Here is a 27,386-nt window from a genome sequence, read left to right as displayed (position 1 = left end):
GGCTAGAGTCGACTTCCGGAGTGTTGCACTGTGGGTAGCTATCCCACAGTTCCCGCAGTCTCCACTGCCCACTGGAATTCTGGGTTGAGATCCCAATGCCTGATGGGGCTGAAACATTGTCGCGGGTGGTTCTGGGTACATATCGTCAGTCCCCCCTTCCCTCCCTCCCTCCCTCCGTGAAAGCAAGGGCAGACAATCGTTTCGCGCCTTTTTTCCTGAGTTACCTGTGTGGACGCCATACCACCGCAAGCATGGAGCCCGCTCAGGTAACCGTCACCGTATGTCTCTTGGGTGCTGGCAGACGCGGTACGGCATTGCTACACAGTAGCAGCAACCCATTGCCTTGTGGCAGCAGACGGTACAATACGACTGGTAGCCGTCCTCGTCATGTCCGAGGTACTCCTGGTCGCCTGTGTGAGGTCGATCAGGAGCGCCTGGGCAGACATGGGCACAGGGACTAAATTTTTAGTGACTTGACCAGGTCATTCTCTTAAGTCCGGCAGTGAGTCCTATTGAACCGTCTTATGGTGAGCAGGTAGGCAATATGTCCTTCTGCACCGTCTGCTGCCAGCCAAAGATGTAAAAGATAGATGGAATGGATCAAAACAAGAAATAGACCAGATTTGTTTTGTACTCATTTGCCTCCTCCCCTGTCTAGGGGACTCATTCCTCTAGGTCACACTGCAGTCACTCACAGAGAAGGTGCAGCGAGGTAAATCTAGCCATGTATCAATCAGAGGCCAGGCTAACCTCCTTGTTCCAATAAGAACAATAACTTAGGTGCACCATTTCTTATTGGAACCCTCCGTGAAGTCCTGCCTGAACTACTCCTTGATGTAAAGCCACCCCCTTTGTGGATTTTAGCCCCCTGAAGCCAACCCTGTAAGCCGTGTCGTCAGTCGCCCCTCCCTCCGTCAGAGCAACGGCAGACAATCATTCCGCGCCTTTTTTCTGTGCGGACGCCATACCAAGGCAAGCATGGAGTCCGCTCAGCTCACTTTGGCAATTAGGAGCACATTAAACACCACACGCATTATCCAGCAGTATATGCAGCACCAGAACCTGGCAAAGCGCTACCGGGCGAGGAGGCGACGTCAGCGCGGTCACGTGAGTGATCAGGACATGGACACAGATTTCTCTGAAAGCATGGGCCCTGCCAATGCATGCATAATGGTGCTAATGGGGCAGGTTCATGCTGTGGAACGCCGATTCTGGGCTCGGGAAACAAGTACAGACTGGTGGGACCGCATAGTGTTGCAGGTCTGGGACGATTCCCAGTGGCTGCGAAACTTTTGCATGCGTATGGGCACTTTCATGGAACTTTGTGACTTGCTTTCCCCTGCCCTGAAGCGCATGAATACCAAGATGAGAACAGCCCTCACAGTTGAGAAGCGAGTGGCGATAGCCCTGTGGAAGCTTGCAACGCCAGACAGCTACCGGTCAGTTGGGAATCAATTTGGAGTGGGCAAATCTACTGTGGGGGCGCAATCAAAGATCTGCTGATATCAAGGGTAGTGACCCTGGGAAATGTGCAGGTCATAGTGGATGGCTTTGCTGCAATGGGATTCCCTAACTGTGGTGGGGCCATAGACGGAACCCATATCCCTATCTTGGCACCGGAGCACCAAGCCGGCAAGTACATAAACCGCAAGGGGTACTTTTCGATAGTGCTGCAAGCTCTGGTGGATCACAAGGGACGTTTCACCAACATCAACGTGGGATGGCCGGGAAAGGTACATGACGCTCGCATCTTCAGGAACTCTGGTCTGTTTCAAAAGCTTCAAGAAGGGACTTTATTCCCAGACCAGAAAATAACTGTTGGGGATGTTGAAATGCCTATATGTATCCTTGGGGACCCAGCCTACCCCTTAATGCCATGGCTTATGAAGCCGTACACAGGCAGCCTGGACAGCAGTCAGGAGCTGTTCAACTACAGGCTGAGCAAGTGCAGAATGGTAGTAGAATGTGCATTTGGACGTTTAAAAGCGCGCTGGCGCAGTTTACTGACTCGCTTAGACCTCAGCGAAACCAATATTCCCACTGTTATTACTGCTTGCTGTGTGCTCCACAATATCTGTGAGAGTAAGGGGGAGACGTTTATGGCGGGGTGGGAGGTTGAGGCAAATCGCCTGGCTGCTGGTTACGCGCAGCCAGACACCAGGGCGGTTAGAAGAGCACAGGAGGGCGCGGTACGCATCAGAGAGGCTTTGAAAACCAGTTTCATGACTGGCCAGGCTACGGTGTGAAAGTTCTGTTTGTTTCTCCTTGATGAAATCCACCGCCCCTTGGTTCGCTCTACTTCCCTGTAAGCTAACCACCCTCTCCTCCTCCCTTCGATCACCGCTTGCAGAGGCAGTAAAGTCATTGTTGCTTCACATTCATGCATTCTTTATTCATTCATCACACAAATAGGGGGATGACTACCAAGGTAGCCCAGGAGGGGTGGTGGAGGAGGGAAGGAAAATGCCACACAGCACTTTAAAAGTTTACAACTTTAAAATTTATTGAAGGACAGCCTTCTTTTTTTTGGGCAATCCTCTGTGGTGGAGTGGCTGGTTGGCCGGAGGCCCCCCCACCGCGTTCTTGGGCGTCTGGGTGTGGAGGCTATGGAACTTGGGGAGGAGGGCGGTTGGTTACACAGGGGCTGTAGTGGCAGTCTGTGCTCCAGCTGCCTTTGCTGCAGCTCAACCATACACTGGAGCATACTGGTTTGGTCCTCCAGCAGCCTCAGCATTGAATCCTGCTTCCTCTCATCACGCTGCCGCCACATTCGAGCTTCAGCCCTCTCTTCAGCCCGCCACTTACTCTCTTCAGCCCGCCACTTACTCTCTTCAGCCCGCCACCTCTCCTCCTGGTCATTTTGTGCTTTCCTGCAGTCTGACATTATTTGCCTCCACGCATTCGTCTGTGCTCTGTCAGTGTGGGAGGACAGCATGAGCTCGGAGAAAATTTCATCTCGAGTGCGTTTTTTTTTCTTTCTAATCTTCACTAGCCTCTGGGAAGGAGAAGATCCTGTGATCATTGAAACACATGCAGCTGGTGGAGTGACAAAAAAAAAAGGGACAGCGGTATTTAAAAAGACACATTTTATAAAACACTGGCTACACTCTTTCAGGGTAAACCTTGCTGTTAACATTACATACATAGCACATGTGCTTTCGTTACAAGGTCGCATTTTGCCTCCCCCCACCGCGTGGCTACCCCCTTAACCCTCCCCCCTCCCTGTGGCTAACAGCGGGGAACATTTCTGTTCAGCCGCAGGCAAACAGCCCAGCAGGAATGGGCTCCTCTGAGTGTCCCCTGAAGAAAAGCACCCTATTTCAACCAGGTGACCATGGATTATATCTCACTCTCCTGAGGATAACACAGAGAGATAAAGAACGGATGTTGCTTGAACGCCAGCAAATATACACTGCAATGCTTTGTTGTACAATGATTCCCGAGTACGTGTTACTGGCCTGGAGTGGTAAAGTGTCCTACCATGAAGGACGCAATAAGTCTGCCCTCCCCAGAAACCTTTTGCAAAGGCTTTGGGAGTATATCCAGGAGAGCCGCGAATGCCAGGGCAAAGTAATCCTTTCACATGCTTGCTTTTAAACCATGTATAGTATTTTAAAAGGTACACTCACCGGAGGTCCCTTCTCCGCCTGCTGGGTCCAGGAGGCAGCCTTGGGTGGGTTCAGGGGGTACTGGCTCCAGGTCCAGGGTGAGAAACAGTTCCTGGCTGTCAGGAAAACCGGTTTCTCCGCTTGCTTGCTGTGAGCTATCTACAACCTCGTCATCATCATCATCTTCTTCGTCCCCAAAACCTGCTTCTGTATTGCCTCCATCTCCATTGAAGGAGTCAAACAACACGGCTGGGGTAGTGGTGGCTGAACCCCCTAAAATGGCATGCAGCTCATCATAGAAGCGGCATGTTTGGGGCTCTGACCCGGAGCGGCCGTTCGCCTCTCTGGTTTTCTGGTAGGCTTGCCTCAGCTCCTTCAGTTTCACGTGGCACTGCTTCGGGTCCCTGTTATGGCCTCTGTCCTTCATGCCCTGGGAGATTTTGACAAAGGTTTTGGCATTTCGAAAACTGGAACGGAGTTCTGATAGCACGGATTCCTCTCCCCATACAGCGATCAGATCCCGTACCTCCCGTTCGGTCCATGCTGGAGCTCTTTTGCGATTCTGAGACTCCATCATGGTCACCTCTGCTGATGAGCTCTGCATGGTCACCTGCAGCTTGCCACGCTGGCCAAACAGGAAATGAGATTCAAAAGTTCGCGGTTCTTTTCCTGTCTACCTGGCCAGTGCATCTGAGTTGAGAGTGCTGTCCAGCGCGGTCAAAATGGAGCACTCTGGGATAGCTCCCGGAGGCCAATACCGTCGAATTATGTCCACAGTACCCCAAATTCGGCCCGGCAAGGCCGATTTAAGCGCTAATCCACTTGTCAGGGGTAGAGTAAGGAAATCGATTTTAAGAGCCCTTTAAGTCGAAATAAAGGGCTTCATCATGTGGACGGGTGCAGGTTTACATCGATTTAATGCTGCTAAATTCGACCTAAAGTCCTAGTGTAGACCAGGGCTTAGAAAGACTGTGCAGGAATGAGGTTTGGGTGGCTGAGAAGAGTCCATTGCTTTTAAAATTGCTATCTCATGAGGAAGGTCTATCTGCATTCTGCTTTTTTGAGATCTACAGGTCTTATTTTAAAAAATGTCTCAGTGATCAATATTTTGGGGTCCCTGGCTAAACCAATGTTCTCTTCTTCTGCTGGTACTGTGGATGCAAGTTAACAAATCAGAACTATGTTGATTTCCCTTGAAGTTGCTGTTGCAGAGATCAAGGTGTTTTGAGATGATCAGAGGTATTTTGAGCTTTCTGAAAGGGCATTACAAACAGTGAAAAATTTAAAAAAAATTTTTTAAAGGCAAGTTGTAAGTAAATGAGAAAAAATGGACTTAAAAGCACAAGTTGATACATAAATACTGAACAGCTTTTGTTAAAAACAGTTGTCACAAAGTAACAGAGATCAAAAATTTACAAGATCCTTTCAGTAATAAGTACATGTCTGAATTACACCTTACTCATGGGTGTAGTCTCATTGCAGTCAATAGGACAACTATGTGGAGTAAAATGAGCAGGATTTGGCCCTAAATCTATCAGCTACTGAAGAAGGCTGCTGCAATATTGAAGAAACCCTGGTGTGCAGTGAGGATGTTACACTAGTCTCCTTGCCCCTCCAGATACTTATTGAGGGGAATCAGAATCCTGTCTCCCTCCCTCCTTGGGATATGACTCTTTTGTCTTTCCTCTATTCTAGTAGTTCTCAACTTTTTCACGTCACCATACCAGGACTTGCTCACTGACCCTTCCTTCCCACTTGGCCAAGACAGCCCCGCCCGCTCCTCTCTTATTTAGCAGAAGGGGAAGTGCTGGATGGTTGTGACTTTGAGGTCAAGAACCCTTGCTCTGTTCCTGGATGTGCTTTCGTCTTGTGTGTTCATTATTCCTGTATCAAAGGGAGCATGGAATGTTCCTGTGATCAATGCACTCCTCATTCTAAAAGTAGGCAGAATGAGAGGAATGACAGGCAGGCCTGGTGGAAAAAAGCATTCTTGGGCAATAATTTGACTTGCCTCTGATGAATGCATTTTTTTGAGCCCTTGTAATGCAATCATGTTTTAGTGCTGGAGCTTTCCAGATTTGGTGCTGTAGGAGAACTAAGGTAATGTTGCCAGGTTGCAGTATAGTAGAGGCAATGCAATTGTGTGTTAGTACTGGAGGTTCTTATATGCTTTGATAGTCATGTTCCAGAGCTGAAGTTTTCATGAGAGAGAGAGAGAGTGCATTTTGTTGCTGTGCTGCAGTGTTGTAGAGGTAATGGAGTTCTTGCAGCCTAATAACACAAGGAATGTTTTAGCATGTTATATGTATAGTGTAAGATGGTCGAAGATACAATATATCTCATGTTTGATCTGAGTCTACATAGCTCACAGTAAAGGATTAGGACCTTTTAAATCTCTCTTCTATACACTAGTGTTCAGATAACATTTAAGCCATTGTTTTTGGCTTTAGACATGTCTCTACATGGATTTGAGCTCTTATCTTTCAGCTTTGCTGTAGCTGCTGGGTTGATCTGAACTTTATGTACATATATCCTCTGATAAATGTGTTTTGGAAAGATGCTTGGAGCCTGTGGAAGGTATAAAAGGGTTTAAGCAGTAGCACTACCAGGAGTTGTTCAGCTACTAACTCATCCTGTGTCAGGCTGTGGTGATGTGCTTTTTATTCTCTTTGTTGTAAGAGGCTGACCGGAGTATTCATCTATTTTAATGACTTTGCTGGAAGCTCTCTGACTGGGCTTGTCTTAAGAGGGAGCTGAGTGACTGATGTGTTGGCATGTAAGTTTTCCTTTCCTATACAGATGCAACATTTCCCATATTTCCTGACTGTTAATCTATTCCCATCTGATTTAAGAGCGCTGTCCCTCTGTGTCGGCGGGAGAGTGTCTTCCGCCAACATAGCGCTGTCCACACCAGCACTTTTGTCGATGAAACTTTTGTAAGTCGGGGATGTGTTGTTGTTTTTTTCACACTTCTGACCAACAAAAGTTTTACCGACAAAAGTGTTAGTGTAGACAAAGCCTAAGTGACTTGTTCAAGAGGTACAAGATGGGTGAGATAATAGCTCTTATTGGACCAACTTGTGTTGGTGAGAGACACAAGCTTTCGAGCTGCACAGAGCTCTTTTCAAGTCTGGCATGGCATTCTGAGTGTCAAAGCTAAATGCAAGGTGGAACAGATTGTTTAGCATAAATAGTTAGCACACATTGTAAAAAGAAAAGGAGTACTTGTGGCACCTTAGAGACTAACAAATTTATTTGAGCATAAGCTTTCGTGAGCTACAGCTCACTTCATCGGAAAGCTTATGCGCAAATAAATTTGTTAGTCTCTAAGGTGCCACAAGTACTCCTTTTCTTTTTGCGAATTCAGACTAACACGGCTGCTACTCTGAAACCTGTCACATATTGTAAGTGACCATTCAAGGTAGAGTGACCTGTGAACACCTGTGCATTCATAGGACAAAACAAAACAAAAAGTTGGGTTAGTGGGTTACAGATTGTTGTAATAAGCATGGGTGGCGGGTGGATACCCCCTTCAGGGAGGCTAGCCCCCTGCGCTTTCCCCTGAGCCCCCCGCTCCCCATGGCTGGAGAAGCCCTGGATCCAATGGAAACTCAAGTCTCCCCTCCCCCGCTGCTGGAGGAGCCCCATGCTGGCCCCAGCCATGCCAGCTTGAGCAGCCCCAGACTGGCCCGAGCCGTCCCGGACTGGCCCCAGCATCCCGAGCCACCCCGGACCGGCCCCAACAGCCCCAACCCCTGGGCCAGCCCAAACAGCCCCGGGCCGGCCCAAGACATGCTGACTGGAGAATGGGAAGGGTGGCATGCCTCCCCCAGCCACCCAACAGAAGAATACTGAGCTTTTTATATGCGCCACACAGGTTTTGGGGGGACTGAGGAGGCGGTATCTGCTACTCAGTTTCCTGAGTTTATCAGTAATCTCTCTGGTAATAAGCCACATCTCAGTATAAGAACTGGGAACAGAGCTGAGGCGTCCTAACTGAGGGCATGTCTACAGTACAAAATTAAGATGACCTAAGTTACATCGACTTACAGCCATCACAGAAATTAAACTGTGCACGTCCTCACTACGCTCCTTGTGTCGGCAGTGCGCATGCTCACCAGCAGTGCTTGCATCAATTTAACTATCAGTGTGGGGCATTGTGGGACGACATATGAAAGACAGCAACAGTCAATGTAAGCAACATAGTGTCTACACTGAGACTGAGTTGATCTAACTACATCGACTGAAGCACTGTGCTCGTGGAGATGGCGTTATTAATTCAGTGTAGTGGGCGAGCTACATTGGTGGGAGCTGCAGTTTAGTGTAGACAGAGTTAGGTTGATGTAAGCTGCCTTATGTCAACCTAACTCTGTAATGTAGATCAGTGTTCCCTTTAATTTTTTATGTCCATGCGTGGAATGAATTTTGTTATGTGCACCAATATGGAGGTGATGTGTGGTGGGGGTAGGGCCGAGGGGTTCGGAGTGTGGGAAAGGGCTCAGGGCTGGGGCAGAAGGTTGGTGTGCGGGGGGAGGGAGGGGGTGAAGGCTCTGCGGGGGGCCAGGGATGAGGGGATTGGGGAGCAGGAGAGGGCTCAGGGTTGTGCTGGGGGGGGGGCTGGCTCTGGCTGGGGGTGCAGGCTCTGGGGTGGGGCCAGGGATGAGGGGACTGTGGTATGGGGGGGAGCTCAGGGCTAGGGCAGAGGGTTGGGATGTAGTGGGGTGTGGGCTCTGGGGTGGGGCCGGGGATGTTGGGTGTGGGAGGGGGCTCAGGACTGGGGCAGAGGGTTGGGGTGCGCAGGGGTGTCACGTTATTGACTTGAACTGGGACCATATAGAACATGGTTGCAACCAAGGTCCCGTAGTGGCACCAAATCTTGTATAAAGGGGGTCAAATAAGGTGTTTAAGACAAGGTTATGGTTTGCTGGTTATGATTATGCGATCTGAATGCATGTATCATTTTTGTATTTAAAGTTATAAGTATTGGCTCTATACTGTCTGTATTTCAAACTTGTGCTATGCTTCTGGGTGACACCCCAGACAAGTTGGTGTCAGCTCTGCCTAGCCTGCTTGATGGCCCATTAAGGACCATCAGATATACAATTGACCCGTTGAGAGAAGGCAGACACGCTTTGTGACTCAGCAAGGTATGCAGAGACATGCCTATGGACAGAACTTGAGGTTTTTCCATGCCATGCCTTGTCTTTGGAACAAAGAAAGAGAGACCACATGGCATGAGAATATAAAAAGCTGCTGCAGCTCCTCCATCTTGTCTTCATACCTCTGGAGGAACTTTGCTACACTGAAGCTTTGAACCAAGGACTGAAAGCCGTCCCAGCTGTGGATGTACTCCAGAGACTTGATTTGAACCTGCAGTTTATTCTATCACTGCTGCAAGCCTGAACCAAGAACTTTGCCATTACTGTATGTAATTGATTCCATTTAACCAATTCTAGCTCTCATCTATATCTTTTTCCTTTTATGAATAAACCATTAGATTTTAGATTCTAAAGGTTTGGCAACAGCATGATTTGTGGGTAAGATCTGATTTGTATATTGACCTGGGTTTGGGGCTTGGTCCTTTGGGATCGAGAGAACCTTTTTTCTTTTACTGGGGTATTGGTTTTCATAACCATTCATCCCAATAACGAGTGGCACTGGTGGAGATACTGGGAAACTGGAGTGTCTAAGGGAATTGCTTGTGTGACTTGTGGTTAGCCAGTGGGGTGAGACCAAAATCTGCTCTGTTTGGCTGGTTTGGTTTGCCTTAGAGCCTTGGGCTGTAACTGCCCTGCTTGAAGCAGTTTGTCCTGAATTGGCACTCTCAGTTGGATCCTGCCAGGACCAGCATTGTTACAAGGTGGGTGGGCTCTGGGGTGGGGCCGGGAATGAGGGGTTTGGGATGCAGGCTGCCCTGGGGCTGCAGTGGGGAGAGAAGACTCCCCCAGCTTTCTCTAGCCACAGCAGCTCAGGGTCGGGTGAGAGGTGCCTCTTCCCGGCTGTGGCAGCTCTGGCTGGGCTGGGCTGGGAAAGTGGCACCTCTCCCTGGTTGCTGCAGCTCCAGCGGGGCTGGGCAGGGCCAGGGGAGGGAAGCCTCTCCCCCCCCCCCCCCCCCCCCCCCCCCCCCGCACGGCCCTTGATAGCCTGCCATGCAGCTCAGAAGGAACTTAGGTGTAGACCAGGGCTCGGTGTCCCTGCTTTAACCATTAGATCACATTTCTTTCTACTTTACTAATTTTCTGTATGTGTGTTTAAGTGCCCAAAGCAGTATCTTTGATCATTTCTTTCATTTACCAGGTAAGTAAGGATCACTTGTCTGAGGTACAACAAAGGCTAGCCTCTAGTTCTGCGGTATGATATCTGATTTTAATAATAGATTACATATTTTGGTTAGCAGCTCAGCCATCTCATGTTAGTTTCTTGAAAACTCTTGGCTGGATACGATCTAGTCCAAGTGGCAACAGCAATGAGACCATTGGAGAGGGAAGCTGGCAGAGGTAGTCAGATTGCTAGTAATCTGACAGCATTTTTCTTGACAAAATATTTGACTCATGCAGTGCATATTCATTATCTTAATGATTGGCTGAACTATGACTGTTGTTTTCAGCTGTAAAGGTGTCAAGCTTCCTAAAAACTCAGTTAAAGCAAGTTAAGTTGCACCTTTATAGACCATGTCTACACTAGGAATTTTATGAAAAAATACTATCCCTATTGATACAGCTAAACTGGTGGGAACTTTTTAGTGAAATTACCTAGTGTTGCCAAAGCTGACAAGAGATCAAAGAACCCTTGCTCAAGGGATTTCAGTTCTTACTCATCTTTTAATTATTATTCTTTTTATTTATTTACTTGTTTAGGACCAGCACCGTGGTTAAAGTTGCACAATACATAAAAATAAAGGCAGTCCACGCCCTGAAGCTCTTACATTCTAAAGACAGACACACGGAATATGCAGAAAAGTCCAGGTGTTCGGAGTACTTGTTTGGGTTGTGGGGTCTTCTAGCTGTCTAATCACATCCTTCAACATTGTATGTGAGGATATCTGCTTTGTATGTCATTATTTTAAACTGTCAGTCTGTTGCAGGAACATTCTTACATTGCCCCTAACTAAATCACCAGGGCTTACTTGATGAAACTAACAACAAATCAGGGTAAATTAAATATGAGGGAATACTCTGCCCTTCACACTTTATAGGCAGCCTGTGGAATCCTGCCACAAGATGTCAGAGAGCCAGATATTGTAGCTGGACTGAAAATAGAACCCAAATAATCTTATGACCAATGTAGTTATTCCTCAGAGGATACAAGTAATGAAATCCCATTTTGCTTCAGAGCATCAGCTGATGACCACAGTGGCTTAAAAGGATTCCCCACAATGTACAGCACTGAACAATAGGCTACATTCTTTTTTCTTTTTTTCCCCCCTACCTTACTCGGAAACAGTTGGTTACTAACTACAGTTGTCTGGTCAGTGTAGATCAGTAGTTCTCAACCAGGGATATGTGTACCCCTGGGGGTAAGCAGAATTCTTCCAGGGGGTACATCACCTCATCTAGATACTTGCCTAATTCAGTGGTTCTCAACCTCTTTACTATTGTGGGCTGCATATGTGGCCCACAATGTCAAATCCAATACTACCTCCATGGCCCTGAGGATGTCACATAGGCCGCAGCTCTGCTGACTGGGCTGCAAGTGGCTCACAGGCTGCAGGTTGAGAACCACTGCTGTAGATCCTTAGTTAACAAGCTTTTTAAAAAGTTCTGGTGTGTTTGTGATGGGGGAAAGAAATCATTGCCTTAGCTTCTTAGGGCACGTCTACACTACAAATTTAAGTCAATCTATATTAGGTCAACTTACAGCCAGTGGTTTTTCATGTCCACACTACCCTCCTTCTGTCAGTGGTGTCCTCACCAGGAGTGCTTCCACCGACTTAAGAGGAGCAGTGTGAGGGGCTGAGATCCTGGACTCTCAGCTCCTTGCGGAGTTCCTCATTGGGAGCCCAGCCCAGGCTCTCAGCTCCACTTCTGCTGGGAGCCTGGGTACTGGTGCCAGGGCTCTCAGCTCCACATGGGGCTCCATACCAGGAGCACAGCTGCGTCCCCGCTCCCCACGGGGATCCTGGCAGCCATCCAGGCTCCAGGAGTGGGGAGCCTGGGTGACAGCCAGGCTCAGAGCTGGGAGCCTGGATCAGAGCCAGGAGCCTGGGGGGAGGGGAGGAGCCAGGCTCTAGCTGGAGCCCCCCCACCCTCCCTGGGGTAACAGCCCGAGCTGTGAGGTGGATGTGGGGTTCACACCAGAGAGCCTATGAGCCTTTCTTGTCAGTTTCACAGCTCCAGCACTTAGTTGTTCAGTTGACAAGAATGACAGTAAACAGCCAATGTAAGTAACGCAGCATCTGCATGGACTGTTGCGTTGCCCTAACTACACCGACATAAACCCTATGCCTCTTGTGGAGGTGGAGTTATTATGTCGGTGTCGCAGGGCAATTAGGTCAGCGGGAGCAAGGCTGTAGTGTGGACACTGTCACAATTAGGTCAACATAAGCTGCCTTACATCGACCTAACTTTGTAGCATAGACCAGGTGTTAGTTTATCTTCATTAAATGTCGTCTTGCTGACAGGGCGTGGCCCTCTCTCCCGCAAACTTTACTCACTGGCATTCCACTGTCAGTGGAGAGGGACTGTAAAATGAAAACAGTACAAAAAAAAGCAGCAGTCTGAAAAGTTTTATAAAGTCATCTTGATCTTATCGCCAGCCCTTTCCGCCCAAACCCACCAAACTTTTTACTGAGCTGTCTGTTTGCCTATAAATAGAACAGCTCTCATGCAGAGATGGGCAGCGCTAAACCAGAGGCTCATTCTCTCCCGAGCCGTGTGTGTGAGAAAGAGCAAGAACCGTGTGGGGTTCTCGCTGGCCTTTCATGTCTGAGTTATGTAGCGCTGAGGTTTTCTGTAGTTATACACTAGAGTGACATAAACTGCTTCTTAAGGGAGGGGTGAGGTGACCACTCTGTAGGGTATTTTTTCTTTTTTAAAAAAGAGCTTGATTTAAAGGAGGAGATGGAGGAGTGCACGTCTCTTGCAGAGGTGAGTGATGTCCGTGGAGGTGAGGGAGCATCCTGATCAGATTGGGGGCGGGATGTGAGCAGCAGTACAGAAGGTAGAAGGAGTGAGCAGAACAAAATGGGATTTTGAGAAAAAGCAGAGATGCTTTTGTTACAGACTAACTTGTACTTTGACTGCAGGCTGGGGAAGAGTTCAAGCCAGCCAGGAAGCTGTGGGCTGAGCCTGGAAGGCTCAGATTCTGGCTGCTCCCAAAGCAGGTGTGTCTTAGAACAAGGAGCACTGGAAAAGAGGTTGAAATAACTCACTTGGTGTGTTCTGGTATCTGTTGGCATCATTTAAGCAGGCCTCCTGCTTGAGTGCTGACACTGGAATCTGTGGGATTTACTTCCAGGGATCCTTTAGATGATTAGTCTCATTCTCTCCCAGACACCAAACTCAGAGCCTGGCATTGTTTGGTATCTGTCCCATCCCATCCCATCCCTGTCCCCGTCCCCCATCCTCCAGGAATGGAAAAGATTATTCCTTGTTTCTGTCAGAATCCCAAGAATCTCTCCCCTCCCACCATCTTTCCATGCTTTCCAGTGCCCCCCCCACCCCCACCCCCCCATACTTCTGACCAAGAAGGACTGCAGAGGACTTTTGGAAAAGTCTGTCAGATGTTGCCCCCTTATCTGTCCATCTTAAGTATTTATATGGCCCCCAATATCTGAGCACCTTCCCATATTTAATGTATTTATCCTCACAACACCCCTGTGAGGCAGGGCAGTGCTATCCTCTTTTTACAGGTGGGGAACAACGAGACTAAGTTACTTGCCCAAGGTCACACAGGGAACTGTGGTGGGGCAGGCGATTAAATCCAGGTCTCGAAGGTCCCAGGCTAGCACCCTGCTTACTAGATCACCCTTCCTCCTAAGCATCTAAAGATGGGAGTGATTCTAGCTACTCCCTCTCCTAGGGATGTCTAGCCCCTCTTGCAATGGGGGGGGTCAGACCAGGGTCAGTAACTGAACACAGATTTCCTGCACAGCGCTGCATAGCACCACCTCTAAGCCAGCCCTCCGGTCTTGTTTCTGAGCTTCTCTGCAGTGTACTGAGCTGATGAGGAGCCGCGGCATTCAGACTGCCATGAAATTTTGAATAGTCCTGGTCTTTCTAATCTTGTGTATTCCTCGGGCATATATTGCCATTGTGACATGTGGAAGATGGATTTCCAGAATGCCTTTTGGCACCCCTTTTTTAGGGAGCATGGAGCTGAGATGGAAGAGGGGTGCCTTCCTCATCAGTTAGGGCTTTGTCTTTAGTTTTACAATTTTTGGTTACTTTTAGTGCTCAAGAAAATACAGATTCTGGTCTTGCTGGCTGGAATGAGGTTAGGCACTGTCAGTGAATCAGCTAGTATCTCAATCAATAGCTGAGTCTGTTAGGGTGGAGCTGTTGAGGGGAAGAGCACTAGTGGCCAGGCCTCAGCCTTGCGGGAGTACTTGGACCTACAAGCCAGCATATCCTGGTTTGTAGATAGTGGAGGATGGGCCTGTGGCAGAGTGGAGTTATGCTTGCCTGTACATTCTCCAGCTCGACATGGAAGCGCTGCAGCGGTACAGGCTGGGGTGGGGATTTAGTTGGGCTTAGCGGTAGAGACACCTCTTCAACCTCAAATAGAGATGATGGGGAGGTATTGATGAGCTTGTTGGCAAGAAACCACTCTTCTCCTCTCCTTCCAGTGGTAGAAGGGCGCTATTGAACACAGTGGTTGGGCTGGACGTATGGAGGAGCCCACTCTTGTCCCACAGGGTTTTCGTTGAGAGTATTAAGAGCAGTGTGCTGCCACCCACCCCATTATCACTTTCTAGTTTGAGGTTAGCTTGACCCAAGGCTATGGAGGCATGTACTGGGTCATACTGACGTTTCTTGTAGTCAGTACTCTCTTTCCAAGGGCTTTTTGAGAAAACTTGGGCTTTGAGTTTGGCAAAGGCCGGTTTGCAGAAAGTATTAAAATCTGCAGTTGTTTCAGAAAGCAAGGGCCTACATTACAGCTTTACACAGCAGATTAAGCACTTTAAAAAGCAACTTTAGTGCCCTTGTAAGGATTTGTAAAAAAAAAAAAGCATTAAATCCTTAGAACAATACAAGAGTATTTTTCCACCAGCTCTCTGATGTATTTCACATCAGTGTAATAGCTTGTCAGCAACTATGCAGTGAGGGTAAGGTTTATGTCTTAATTGATACTCATCAGTTGACCTGACTCTCTTAGAGCCTGTGTTTCATTGAGATCCCTAGTATGTTAAATGTGTGTCATTTTCCTAGCCTACAGTTAGAGAATAATCTGTCATACAGCATTACCAAAGCATTTGTTCTTTGTCTCTTACTTGGGTGTTATGCGATAGGACTCTGTCACTGGCAGATTTGGGTTACTGGGGAATATGTTTCCGTTGGAGGAGAGGAAAGAGTTCTGGAGCATTGAGACCCCACACTATGGCTGTTGCTGTTCCGAAGCACTGGCAGCATATATGCACAGCCAGTAAGATAATGTTGAAATCTTGATGCTAAATTTTTTGCTTTTTTCTATTTTAAAGATAGAACCTGGAGGTTATTTTAATGTAGCTCTTGTTATCCCGGATCTGCCCTTTGCTGGAATAACAGATGTATTTGTTGATGTAAGATGAAATGAATGTGGACTAAATATATCTGTGTAACCTTCATATGCATAGTATGTGAATGAGTGTATGGGGTGTGTCTATGCTCATGTGTCATTCTAGCTATGGAGCAATGAAAAAAAACCAGAGCAGTGTGCGTAGAGAGTTTTGGCAATTCAGCCCTGGGAAATGGCAGCCAGCCAGAGAGCACTGAGGCAGTGCCAAGAATATCTGAAAAATGCCAAATGCTGAAGCTGGAGACTTTTCCTGCCTTGCTGTTGCTTCTCTCTTCACCCCTGTATGCCTGCAGATTACCTCCTGTACTAGTTAAATGCTGATGGCCTCACATGGCAGGAATGAACAGGCCTGGCGTAACCAGGTGTGTGTGTTCATAGTCACTCTAAGATCACAGGATTCTGATTGGACATGGCTGGAGTGTGATCCAGTGAGTATGGCTGTTATACATGCTGCATCACAATTACACCTAGAGAAGATCACCTGAACAGATCTAGGATCTGTATCCCTGTAAAATCATAACATCATAGTGTCAGGGCTTGAATGCCACCCCAGGATGTGTTACATTTTCTGTTACAGTCCAAAACGTTGATAAAATCACCTGCTCCATTGAATGAATTTGTGAAGTGTTTCCAGCAGAGGGTGCTAAGAATATTGATATAAATCTGAGTAGTCGTCTTGTGGTGTGTATTGGAGAGGGTTGTGTGTAAATAAAATTTCACCCTGTATTTTCTTGGCTTCTAGACTGTCATAAAAGAGGGGATGCTGATGAAACAGACCAGCTCATTCCAGCGCTGGAAGAGGCGATATTTCAAACTGCGAGGACGAACGCTCTACTACGCAAAAACTGCAAAGGTGAGGTGCTGAGTGTGCATCTGAGCCAGAGGAAAGGGCTGCTGGGAGGATGGAGGTGTGTGGGTGTATGTGAGCAGTGAGCCCTCGATCTTGGAGAGAGCAGCGGCCTTTGAGGTGTCTGTCCATAGGCTTGATCACAACAGAAGCCTCCATTTACTCAGCTGCACAGCTTGAAATACCATGCTTCTTTGTGTTTAAAACACAGTGGATTTATGGGAATCCAGCAATGATGCTGTGTGTCAGACCTACCTCTCCATCCTCTATAGTTGGGACTGAGCTAAAACCCAATAGGAACTGAAGTAGGTGGGAGAAAATGTGGATGAAGGGAGGACCTGGGAAACCTAGAATTTGCCATATTAGTGACCTAGAGCAGTGGTTCTCAAAGCCGGTCCACCGCTTGTGCAGGGAAAGCCCTTGCCGGGCCGGACTGGTTTGTTTATCTGCTGCGTCCGCAAGTTCGGCCGATCGCGGCGCCCACTGGCCGCGGTTTGCCGCTCCAGGCCAATGGGGGCTGCGGGAAGAGCGGCCAGCACATCCCTTGATCGCGCCGCTTCCCGCAGCCCCCATTGGCCTGGAGCGGCGAACCGTGGCCAGTGGGAGCCGCGATCAGCCGAACCTGTGTACGCGGCAGGTAAACCGGTCCGGCCCGGCAGGGGCTTTCCCTGCACAAGCGGCGGACCGGCTTTGAGAACCACTGACCTAGAGCTCTGTTTCAGAGTAACAGCCGTGTTAGTCTGTATTCGCAAAAAGAAAAGGAGTACTTGTGGCACCTTAGAGACTAACCAATTTATTTGAGCATAAGCTTTCGTGAGCTACAGCTCACTTCATCAGATGCAATAAATTGGTTAGTCTCTAAGGTGCCACAAGTACTCCTTTCCTAGAGCTCTGTGTAAGCTCAAAAGCTTGTCTCTCTCTAAAACAGAAGTTGGTCCAATAAAAGATATTACCTCACTCACCTTGTCAGTATCTTGACTGACCGTAGCTATTCTTTAGGGTTGTTAATCTTACTCCTTTCATAAGTACTACATTTACAGTAACGACGACAAAATGTAACTATGTTGTGAAAGTGATCCCTGAACGTTTACTGAGAAGGGAGGCTGGGGCAAGTGTGGGCACTGGTGCATTCATGGAACTGTTCTTGTGAGTCCAATTTCATACTGTCAGTCCCAGACCCTTTCAAAACAGATCCCTACTGGAGAGTATGGGGCTGACATTTATATAGGAATCCCATTGGGGATGTTTCTTACACACCTGTTTTTTGTTGTTGTTTTTTCCTCAGTCGATAATTTTTGATGAGGTTGATCTGACAGATGCCAGTGTGGCAGAATCTAGCACTAAGAATGTCAACAACAGCTTCACGGTAGGATTTATCAGACCACTTCCATCCTCCCTCCATTTCTCCTTCTCCTCACTTTCTAAATCTGAAGATTCTGTCTGGTTAGAAAAGCTCTCAGCTCCACTCATGGCCCCCTCACTGGGGGAAGTCTAACAGTGCTGTTCACCCAGTGTTGAAATGGCAGCTGCTTTACTAACCAAGCCATAAGAAGATGCTGGAAGGTGGTACATGGTTTGGTTTGTGGCGGAGAGATTCCATTTTTGCCTCCTGAGGGTTTCAGTGGTTTCTACCTTATGGTATACGCAACTGAGTGTTCCTGTTTAATGCACGTGTATGATGGGTGCAGCATTATGGCTAGATTTTTGTGCAGAAAAGTCAAGAAATATAAATGTATGTTCCCCACAGCAATTGTAAATCATCCCCCTCCATACATGAAATATTTTGGATGACTGGGTATGCTGTTAAACCTATGTCTTTAAAGATACACTCTTGTTAAACACATGTTTATTGGGCCTCTCTAATACTGTTCATTTACATAGCAGGACAGCATAATTCCCTCTGCGGCAGGAATTGTGGGTGAAGTTCTGTGGCATGTGCTTTGCAGGAGATCAGATTAAATGAACGTAGTGGTCCTTTACGGCCTTAGAATGTGTGAATCTATACATGTGCCATGGCCAAATTACAAATTGTAGATATAAACCCCTAGGGAGAGGAGGAACTAAATGGGATCCTACAAGTTGACAAAGAGCTGCATACTGATGTGTATAGTGGGAGTAGAGCAAGATAAGATAGTTAAAGCAAGATAGTTTAAGTAAGGTTGCAGAACGGGCTAGTTCTGTGTATGCCTTTGACAGAGGATCCTGGCAATAGGTATTAGCCTTATCCCAAGTTGTAGCCCTTTGATCAGATGGATCTGGACAAAGTGGCTATGGCATAAACCCTAGAATCTGGTTAAATTCCAGCATTTTCTCATAGAAGGCATCTTCCAGTCTGGTACTCAAAGGCTAAGAGAAGGCCTTGCTGAGTCTGAGAGTGTGTACCCACACTACTCTCCAGGGTCCAGTGATCTCTATACAGGACAGGAAATCAGGAACCCTTGAGTTCTAGTCCCAGCACTGACACACATTCTCCCTGTGGCTATGGGAAATCACCAATGCCTTCTAGCTTCCCCTTCTATAAATCAGAATAATTTTACAGGCAAAAACTCTAGTGAGGATTATTTACAATGTGTACAGTGCTCGGGTAATGCAAGCTTTGTAGATGTGCTAACATTGTTACTGTATTAGTTGTGGTAATTTGGGAACCTCTCTCATTTCTGCCAGGGGCAATGGATGTATTGTGGGGAGGCAAAGGGAAGCATCATGTTGCTTATACAACTTCCTGCATCTGAGCACAGCCAGGAAGGAGGAATCACTTCCAGGACAGAAGCACCAGGCCATGCTACTCCCCTGCCTTTCCTAGGGGGCTGAGAGAACAGGAGAATTAGATTGGTTCTCAGGAAACAGCAAATGGTGCTCAGTCTCTCTGGCTCATGTATCATGGCTGCTCAGGTAGTCTGTAGGAAAATATCTGGCCTCTGTGGCTTTCTGTCTGTTCGGTCTATCGAGATTTCATATGTGGATTTGACTGTGGTCCACCCTGAGCTATAAAAACTACTCTGCTAATCAAAAGGTTCTGTAGTTGTTATACTGTTTGGTCTGCCACATCACTGCAGTCATTGCTTTGCATTCCTCAGAGCCCTACAATTTTCTCCAGCTCTGTTTGTGAGTGCTCTCTGATTTCCCTTCTGCATCTTCCCAGCTCTCTTTCCCTCCCAAATACAGAGTTTTTTGATCCATATTAAAAGTGCACTTAAGAGAGAACTTTTTCCCGGTTTTTCAAAGCAAAGAGGTTCACTAACAAGTGTTGGTTTAGATCCGAGATATCAAACATCTAGTGTTATCTAACAAAGGGTATGTCTACACTACGGAATAAGGTCGAATTTATAGAAGTCGGTTTTTTAGAAATCGGTTTTATATATTCAAGTGTGTGTGTCCCCACAGAAGTGCATTAAGTGCATTAACTCGGCGGAGTGCTTCCACAGTACTGAGGCTAGAGTCGACTTCCGGAGCGTTGCACTGTGGGTAGCTATCCCACAGTTCCCGCAGTCTCCGCTGCCCATTGGAATTCTGGGTTGAGATCCCAATGCCTGATGGGGCTGAAACATTGTCGCGGGTGGTTCTGGGTACATATCGTCAGTCCCCCCTTCCCTCCCTCCCTCCGTGAAAGCAAGGGCAGACAATCGTTTCGCGCCTTTTTTCCTGAGTTACCTGTGCAGACGCCATACCACCGCAAGCATGGAGCCCGCTCAGGTAACCGTCACCGTATGTCTCCTGGGTGCTGGCAGACGCGGCATGGCATTGCTACACAGTAGCAGCAACCCATTGCCTTGTGGCAGCAGACGGTACAATACGACTGGTAGCCGTCCTCGTCATGTCCGAGGTACTCCTGGTCGCCTGTGTGAGGTCGATCAGGAGCGCCTGGGCAGACATGGGCACAGGGACTAAATTTTTAGTGACTTGACCAGGTCATTCTCTTAAGTCCGGCAGTCAGTCCTATTGAACCGTCTTATGGTGAGCAGGCAGGCAATATGTCCTTCTGCACCGTCTGCTGCCAGCCAAAGATGTAAAAGATAGATGGAATGGATCAAAACAAGAAATAGACCAGATTTGTTTTGTACTCATTTGCCTCCTCCCCTGTCTAGGGGACTCATTCCTCTAGGTCACACTGCAGTCACTCACAGAGAAGGTGCAGCGAGGTAAATCTAGCCATGTATCAATCAGAGGCCAGGCTAACCTCCTTGTTCCAATAAGAACAATAACTTAGGTGCACCATTTCTTATTGGAACCCTCTGTGAAGTCAACCCTGTAAGCCGTGTCCTCAGTCGCCCCTCCCTGCGTCAGAGCAACGGCAAACAATCGTGCATCTGAGTTGAGAGTGCTGTCCAGAGCAGTCACAATGGAGCACTCTGATTGGGCTAAAACATTGTCGCGGGTGGTTCTGGGTACATATAGTCCGGCCCCCATTCCCTCCCTCCCTCCGTGAAGGCAAGGGCAGACAATCGTTTCGCGCCTTTTTTCCTGAGTTACCTGTGCGGACGCCATACCACCGCAAGCATGGAGCCCGCTCAGGTAACCGTCACCATATGTCTCCTGGGTGCTGGCGGACGCGGTACGGCATTGCTACACAGTAGCAGCAACCCATTGCCTTCTGGCAGCAGACGGTACAGTACGACTGGTAGCCGTCCTCGTCATGTCCGAGGTGTTCCTGGTCGCCTGTGTGAGATCGATCAGGAGCGCCTGGGCAGACATGGGCGCAGAGACTAAATTTTTAGTGACTTGACCAGGTCATTCTCTTTAGTCCGGCAGTGAGTCCTATTGAACCGTCTTATGGTGAGCAGGCAGGCAATATGGATTGCTAGCAGTCCTATTGCACCGTCTTCTGCCGAGCAGCCATGAGATGTGGATGGCATGCAGTCCTTCTGCACCGTCTGCTGCCAGCCAAAGATGTAAAAGATAGATGGAGTGGATCAAAACAAGAAATAGACCAGATTTGTTTTGTACTCATTTGCCTTCTCCCCTGTCTAGGGGACTCATTCCTCTAGGTCACACTGCAGTCACTCACAGAGAAGGTGCAGCGAGGTAGATCTAGCCATATATCAATCAGAGGCCAGGCTAACCTCCTTGTTCCAATAAGAACAATAACTTAGGTGCACCATTTCTTATTGGAACCCTCCGTGAAGTCCTGCCTGAACTACTCCTTGATGTAAAGCCACCCCCTTTGTGGATTTTAGCCCCCTGAAGCCAACCCTGTAAGCCGTGTCGTCAGTCGCCCCTCCCTCCGTCAGAGCAACGGCAGACAATCATTCCGCGCCTTTTTTCTGTGCGGACGCCATACCAAGGCAAGCATGGAGTCTGCTCAGCTCACTTTGGCAATTAGGAGCACATTAAACACCACACGCATTATCCAGCAGTATATGCAGCACCAGAACCTGGCAAAGCGCTACTGGGCGAGGAGGCGACGTCAGCGCGGTCACGTGAGTGATCAGGACATGGACACAGATTTCTCTGAAAGCATGGGCCCTGCCAATGCATGCATAATGGTGCTAATGGGGCAGGTTCATGCTGTGGAACGCCGATTCTGGGCTCGGGAAACAAGTACAGACTGGTGGGACCGCATAGTGTTGCAGGTCTGGGACGATTCCCAGTGGCTGCGAAACTTTCGCATGCGTAAGGGCACTTTCATGGAACTTTGTGACTTGCTTTCCCCTGCCCTGAAGCGCATGAATACCAAGATGAGAACAGCCCTCACAGTTGAGAAGCGAGTGGCGATAGCCCTGTGGAAGCTTGCAACGCCAGACAGCTACCGGTCAGTTGGGAATCAATTTGGAGTGGGCAAATCTACTGTGGAGGCTGCTGTGATGCAAGTTGCCCACGCAATCAAAGATCTGCTGATATCAAGGGTAGTGACCCTGGGAAATGTGCAGGTCATAGTGGATGGCTTTGCTGCAATGGGATTCCCTAACTGTGGTGGGGCCATAGACGGAACCCATATCCCTATCTTGGCACCGGAGCACCAAGCCGGCAAGTACATAAACCGCAAGGGGTACTTTTCAATAGTGCTGCAAGCTCTGGTGGATCACAAGGGACGTTTCACCAACATCAACGTGGGATGGCCGGGAAAGGTACATGACGCTCGCATCTTCAGGAACTCTGGTCTGTTTCAAAAGCTTCAAGAAGGGACTTTATTCCCAGACCAGAAAATATCTGTTGGTGATGTTGAAATGCCTATATGTATCCTTGGGGACCCAGCCTACCCCTTAATGCCATGGCTCATGAAGCCGTACACAGGCAGCCTGGACAGCAGTCAGGAGCTGTTCGACTACAGGCTGAGCAAGTGCAGAATGGTAGTAGAATGTGCATTTGGACGTTTAAAGGCGCGCTGGCGCAGTTTACTGACTCGCTTAGACCTCAGCGAAACCAATATTCCCACTGTTATTACTGCTTGCTGTGTGCTCCACAATATCTGTGAGAGTAAGGGGGAGACGTTTATGGCGGGGTGGGAGGTTGAGGCAAATTGCCTGGCTGCTGGTTACGCGCAGCCAGACACCAGGCAGTTAGAAGAGCACAGGAGGGCGCGGTACGCATCAGAGAGGCTTTGAAAACCAGTTTCATGACTGGCCAGGCTACGGTGTGAAAGTTCTGTTTGTTTCTCCTTGATGAAACCCCCCGCCCCTTGGTTCACTCTACTTCCCTGTAAGCTAACCACCCTCCCCTCCTCTCTTTGATCACCGCTTGCAGAGGCAATAAAGTCATTGTTGCTTCACATTCATGCATTCTTTATTCATTCATCACACAAATAGGGGGATGACTACCAAGGTAGCCCAGGAGGGGTGGTGGAGGAGGGAAGGAAAATGCCACACAGCACTTTAAAAGTTTACAACTTTAAAATTTATTGAATGACAGCCTTCTTTTTTTGGGGCAATCCTCTGTGGTGGAGTGGCTGGTTGGCCGGTGGCCCCCCCACCGCGTTCTTGGGCGTCTGGGTGTGGAGGCTATGGAACTTGGGGAGGAGGGCGGTTGGTTACACAGGGGCTGTAGTGGCAGTCTGTGCTCCAGCTGCCTTTGCTGCAGCTCAACCATACACTGGAGCATACTGGTTTGGTCCTCCAGCAGCCTCAGCATTGAATCCTGCTTCCTCTCATCACGCTGCCGCCACATTCGAGCTTCAGCCCTCTCTTCAGCCCGCCACTTACTCTCTTCAGCCCGCCACTTACTCTCTTCAGCCCGCCACCTCTCCTCCTGGTCATTTTGTGCTTTCCTGCAGTCTGACATTATTTGCCTCCACGCATTCGTCTGTGCTCTGTCAGTGTGGGAGGACAGCATGAGCTCGGAGAACATTTCATCTTGAGTGCGTTTTTTTTTCTTTCTAATCTTCACTAGCCTCTGGGAAGGAGAAGATCCTGTGATCATTGAAACACATGCAGCTGGTGGAGTGACAAAAAAAAAGGGACAGCGGTATTTAAAAAGACACATTTTATAAAACACTGGCTACACTCTTTCAGGGTAAACCTTGCTGTTAACATTACATACATAGCACATGTGCTTTCGTTACAAGGTCGCATTTTGCCTCCCCCCACCGCGTGGCTACCCCCTTAACCCTCCCCCCTCCCTGTGGCTAACAGCGGGGAACATTTCTGTTCAGCCGCAGGCAAACAGCCCAGCAGGAATGGGCTCCTCTGAGTGTCCCCTGAAGAAAAGCACCCTATTTCAACCAGGTGACCATGGATTATATCTCACTCTCCTGAGGATAACACAGAGAGATAAAGAACGGATGTTGCTTGAACGCCAGCAAATATACACTGCAATGCTTTGTTGTACAATGATTCCCGAGTACGTGTTACTGGCCTGGAGTGGTAAAGTGTCCTACCATGAAGGACGCAATAAGTCTGCCCTCCCCAGAAACCTTTTGCAAAGGCTTTGGGAGTATATCCAGGAGAGCCGCGAATGCCAGGGCAAAGTAATCCTTTCACATGCTTGCTTTTAAACCATGTATAGTATTTTAAAAGGTACACTCACCGGAGGTCCCTTCTCCGCCTGCTGGGTCCAGGAGGCAGCCTTGGGTGGGTTCAGGGGGTACTGGCTCCAGGTCCAGGGTGAGAAACAGTTCCTGGCTGTCAGGAAAACCGGTTTCTCCGCTTGCTTGCTGTGAGCTATCTACAACCTCGTCATCATCATCATCTTCTTCGTCCCCAAAACCTGCTTCTGTATTGCCTCCATCTCCATTGAAGGAGTCAAACAACACGGCTGGGGTAGTGGTGGCTGAACCCCCTAAAATGGCATGCAGCTCATCATAGAAGCGGCATGTTTGGGGCTCTGACCCGGAGCGGCCGTTCGCCTCTCTGGTTTTCTGGTAGGCTTGCCTCAGCTCCTTCAGTTTCACGCGGCACTGCTTCGGGTCCCTGTTATGGCCTCTGTCCTTCATGCCCTGGGAGATTTTGACAAAGGTTTTGGCATTTCGAAAACTGGAACGGAGTTCTGATAGCACGGATTCCTCTCCCCATACAGCGATCAGATCCCGTACCTCCCGTTCGGTCCATGCTGGAGCTCTTTTGCGATTCTGAGACTCCATCATGGTCACCTCTGCTGATGAGCTCTGCATGGTCACCTGCAGCTTGCCACGCTGGCCAAACAGGAAATGAGATTCAAAAGTTCGCGGTTCTTTTCCTGTCTACCTGGCCAGTGCATCTGAGTTGAGAGTGCTGTCCAGAGCGGTCAAAATGGAGCACTCTGGGATAGCTCCCGGAGGCCAATACCATCGAATTGTGTCCACAGTACCCCAAATTCGGCCCGGCAAGGCCGATTTTAGCGCTAATCCACTTGTCAGGGGTGGAGTAAGGAAATCGATTTTAAGAGCCCTTTAAGTCGAAATAAAGGGCTTCATCGTGTGGACGGGTGCAGGTTTACATCGATTTAATGCTGCTAAATTCGACCTAAAGTCCTAGTGTAGACCAGGGCAAAGGCAGTTGTCCTTGCATTTCAGAGGTTCCATTTGTCTTTACTGCTCTCACTTTCTTTAATGGAAAGTTTAATTTCTGACCTGGCAAAGACTGGCCCTTCTCTGAGAAAAGCAGCTCCAATGTCCAAGCAGTTGTGCTGCTTAATGGGTAAATACTGCACTTTTCAGACTAGCAGTTGACTTAGTTCAGGAGATGGGTCCAACTCTTAGTTAGTATTGCCTCTGCTCCTAAATCTACTGACCACGTCACCTACCCTTAATACTAAAAAGGTTGCCATCTTCTTGAATTTAGGCAGGATGACCTGTTTCTTTACACTACATCTGGTCTCCAAGCTGGCTAGAGCTGAGCACCTTACTCTGTCCTCCTGTCTTACAAAGAGTGGTACAGTTAGAGGCACTAAAGAGTGGATCAGCTGTATGAGAGCTGCATGAACGACACTATTTGGTAGGAGGAAGCATGGGAGCTAATGAAGGAGATGGCAAGCAGGGAGGAGATGCAAAAAACACAGGGCAGGAGTGACTGGAGTAGGAGGAGAAGTTGGGGAAGAGGTTGTGAGGAAAGAGGGGACAGAACACTGGGAGGAAGGGAAACAAAGCAAGGAGGAAAAGAAGCAAGAAAGAGAGTGGAAGGAGTGATACCTGGTGTGAGGAGAAGACACAGGATCAGGAGAGATCAGGCAGTCAGGAGAAGTACCTGAAGATTAAGGGCTTTGTCTACACCAACATTTAATTTACAGCAAGCTGGGATGTGAAACTACCCCCACAGTAGCTTGCCACAGACTGTCTGTGTGGACCTGCTGCCGTGCATTAACAGTTTGCTAATTCACTTTGATCTAGTCATCTTTGAAATGGGACTAGATCAAAGTGAACTAACAAACTGTTAATGTACTGAAGCAGGGTCCACAAGGACACTTAGTCCATGGCAGGCTATGGTGTAGATTTACATCCCAGCTCACTGCAAACTAAATGTTCATATAGACAAGCCCTAAGATAACTAGCACAACAGATCTTGATTCCATTTTGGGAGGAGAGTGGCTTGATTTGGTTTTAGCCCAAGGAAATGGTAGCACCTGTAAATCAGGGAAATGGGCAGAAGAAGGGAAGATGGTTTTTAAATGCTGGGAATTGTAAAATGATACGTTTGGGGAGAGGCAGTGAGAACAAAGAATGCTTATGTGAATGGATTTGGATTAGATGCGGCAGAGATGATGGTTAGAAACACAATGCAGGTAGGATCACAGTGCTTGGCAGCAGCCCAGGGCCAACAGGGTGATCTGTTGCAGAAATAAAGGAATAAAATTCAGATATAAAGATATTGATGAGTCTTTTATGTAAGACATTGGTAATATCTGGCAGCTGATTTCTTTGCTGTGGAGAGGTAGCTAAAAGGGAGAAATACGAGGATTTAGAGCAAGAAAAGGGTATAATATGATTTTATTTATTTACTTATCTTATTTAGATTTCTTTAGTGTTCATCTCCCAAGTTTGAACTGGAGATAGGAGTTAGGATGCATATTCGAAAACATTCCGATCCCAGATTTGGCTGCGGAGCCATGTGGTGTGATGGGAGCAGTTAACAAATGCTTTTTAAAGGAAAGCCCCGGGCTGAAATAAAAAAATCTATTGTGTATTTCCTGAAGAGTAAAATGTACCTGACATAACAGGGGACGGACTAGATGGGCCATTGGATCTTTCCAGCCACAAATCCTGTGTCACTTCCAGCCAACAGCTCTGGAACTGGTTTTCCAGTTGTTTCTAGCAGACATTCTTCTCTGGCATCTGTCTGGACTTTCACCCAACTTCTGCTTCTAGTGACCTTTACGCAGATTTCAACATCAATTCATTGTCTCAGTTTACTCAGAGCCTTGCGATTCTGCAGGAGAAAGTTCCCAGATGTCAGCTGTGGCAGACATGGTGTGTGTGGAGAGCCTTAGCGGTTTGATCCCCCTGTATTGATACGGTCCTGAAAGCTGCTGTTTGCAGCTGATGCACAGACACAGCACACAGCGGGGCTGCCAGTAGCCTTCCTCTTGACCCCTCCTCTGCTGTTAAAGTCTGCTTTGTTGAAGAGGTGGAGCTTGAACTCCTGGACGCCTCCATAAACTCCTCTCCACCCCCTCTCCGTTGGGACGTACCTCTCAGCTCTGGCATAAGACAGGAAACAACATATTATTACACTCAGCACCTCCCTCCTGACTTCACTGCCAGCAGAAGCAAATCTGTCCCAGCTCCTCCTTAAGCACACAGCTAAACAGCTTGTGGTGGGGAGTGGAACAGAACTCCAAGAGAGTGGCTGCAGAGAGGAATAATCCTATTA

General features: G+C 48.1%; 2 protein-coding genes across 4 annotated transcripts in view; one reads left to right on the top strand and one right to left on the bottom strand.

Annotated features, from left to right (window-relative positions):
* The window catches only part of DGKD (diacylglycerol kinase delta), a 92,059-nt gene that overhangs the window by 10,122 nt on the left and 54,551 nt on the right, over positions 1–27,386 (top strand). The window contains exons 2-3 of one of the 3 annotated variants that reach the window (XM_074964045.1): positions 16,066–16,176; positions 17,456–17,536. The exons of 1 other annotated variant lie outside the window; for it this stretch is intronic. In XM_074964045.1, the coding sequence (XP_074820146.1) occupies positions 16,066–16,176; positions 17,456–17,536 (192 nt within the window). The remainder of the gene's footprint in view (positions 1–16,065; positions 16,177–17,455; positions 17,537–27,386) is intronic. One more of the 3 variants, XM_074964046.1, reaches the window with a different exon arrangement.
* Positions 22,996–25,108, bottom strand: LOC141993639 (uncharacterized). Its single transcript, XM_074963186.1, has 2 exons — positions 24,130–25,108; positions 22,996–23,537 (listed from the first exon to the last, which is right to left on the bottom strand). The coding sequence occupies exons 1-2, from the start codon at positions 24,710–24,712 to the stop codon at positions 22,996–22,998; spliced, it is 1,125 nt and encodes a 374-aa protein (XP_074819287.1). The 5' UTR covers positions 24,713–25,108.

The sequence above is a fragment of the Natator depressus genome, chromosome 9, assembly GCF_965152275.1.
Source record: "Natator depressus isolate rNatDep1 chromosome 9, rNatDep2.hap1, whole genome shotgun sequence".
NCBI classification, from domain to species: Eukaryota; Metazoa; Chordata; order Testudines; family Cheloniidae; genus Natator; species Natator depressus.
The sequence above is the reverse complement of the archived record's forward strand: the minus strand, read 5'-3'. Positions and strand labels throughout refer to the sequence as shown.

What these genes read in the sequence shown, in the direction of transcription:
- LOC141993639 (XM_074963186.1), bottom strand. Translation starts at nt 24,712, where the DNA reads ATGCAGAGCTCATCAGCAGAGGTGACCATGATGGAGTCTCAGAATCGC. An exon ending in AGGCGGAGAAGGGACCTCCG is followed by an intron (nt 23,538 to 24,129) that starts GTGAGTGTACCT and finishes TCACTCCACCAG; the next exon opens with CTGCATGTGTTTCAATGATC.